General features: G+C 44.4%; 1 protein-coding gene across 1 annotated transcript in view; it reads left to right on the top strand.

The window, feature by feature from the left end:
• Positions 1-1,543, top strand: part of LOC104769953 (pentatricopeptide repeat-containing protein At1g11290, chloroplastic) — a 4,721-nt gene that overhangs the window by 1,531 nt on the left and 1,647 nt on the right. The window contains exon 2 of the mRNA XM_019243399.1: positions 101-1,080. Within this exon, the coding sequence (XP_019098944.1) occupies positions 101-1,080 (980 nt within the window). The remainder of the gene's footprint in view (positions 1-100; positions 1,081-1,543) is intronic.

Genomic DNA, 1,543 nt, shown 5'->3' with positions numbered 1-1,543 from the left:
GTAAGGAGATTCATGGGTATGCCTTGCGGTGTGGATTTGATTCTCTTGTCAATATCTCCACTGCTTTGGTTGATATGTATGCAAAATGTGGTTCTCTGGGAACTGCTCGACGGCTCTTTGATGGGATGCTAGAAAGGAATGTTGTTTCATGGAATTCAATGATTGATGCGTATGTGCAGAATGAGAATCCTAAGGAGGCAATGGTAATCTTTCAGAGGATGTTGGACGAAGGAGTGAAACCCACTGATGTGTCTGTCATGGGTGCTTTGCATGCTTGTGCTGACCTGGGGGATCTTGAGAGAGGAAGATTCATTCATAAGTTACTGGTTGAGTTGGATCTTGATAGAAATGTTTCGGTAGTGAACTCGTTGATCTCCATGTATTGCAAGTGCAAGGAAGTTGATACTGCAGCTTCTATATTTGGGAAATTACAGACCAGAACCCTTGTATCTTGGAACGCAATGATATTAGGATTTGCACAGAACGGACGTCCCATCGAAGCATTGACTTACTTCAGCCAGATGCAGGCTTGGACAGTGAAACCAGATACGTTTACTTATGTGAGTGTGATAACTGCTCTTGCAGAGTTGTCAGTTACACATCAGGCCAAGTGGATACATGGTGTTGTTTTGCGAAGTTGTCTGGACAAGAACGTGTTTGTCACTACGGCTCTAGTCGACATGTATGCGAAATGTGGAGCAATTTTGACTGCTAGAAAGATTTTCACCATGATGAGCGAGCGTCACGTGACAACATGGAATGCTATGATAGATGGATATGGGACGCATGGTAACGGGAAAGCTGCTCTGGAGTTGTTTGAAGAAATGCGAGAAGGCAACATCAAACCAAATGGTGTCACATTTCTTTCTGTTATTTCTGCTTGCAGCCACTCCGGTTTGGTGGACACAGGACTCCAGTGCTTCCACATGATGAAGGAAAACTACAGCATAGAACCGTCAATGGACCACTATGGAGCTATTGTCGATCTTCTAGGCCGAGCTGGACGGTTGAAGGAAGCATGGGACTTTATTATGCAGATGCCCGTTAAGCCGGCTGTCAATGTATATGGTGCCATGTTAGGTGCTTGCCAGATTCATAAAAATGTGAATTTCGCTGAGAAAGCAGCAGAGAGACTGTTTGAGTTGAACCCAGATGATGGTGGGTATCATGTGCTTCTTGCAAACATATATCGTGCAGCTTCAATGTGGGAAAAGGTGGGAAAAGTGAGAGTTTCAATGTCGAGACAGGGTTTGCGCAAAACTCCTGGATGGAGTATGGTGGAGATAAAGAATGAGGTGCATAGCTTCTTCTCAGGAAGCACAGCTCATCCCAGTTCCAAGAAGATATATGCTTTTCTTGAGAAGCTGATGTGCAAAATCAAGGAAGCTGGTTATGTTCCTGACACAAATTTAATCCTCGGCGTGGAAGATGATGTTAAAGAGCAGTTGCTGAGTAGCCACAGCGAGAAGCTGGCTATTTCTTTTGGACTCCTGAATACAACAGCTGGTACAACTATTCACGTTAGAAAGAATCTGCGGGTCTG

This window comes from Camelina sativa, chromosome 3, assembly GCF_000633955.1.
Source record: "Camelina sativa cultivar DH55 chromosome 3, Cs, whole genome shotgun sequence".
NCBI classification, from domain to species: Eukaryota; Viridiplantae; Streptophyta; class Magnoliopsida; order Brassicales; family Brassicaceae; genus Camelina; species Camelina sativa.
Note: the sequence above shows the minus strand (reverse complement) of the source record. Positions and strands in the feature narration are given on the sequence as shown.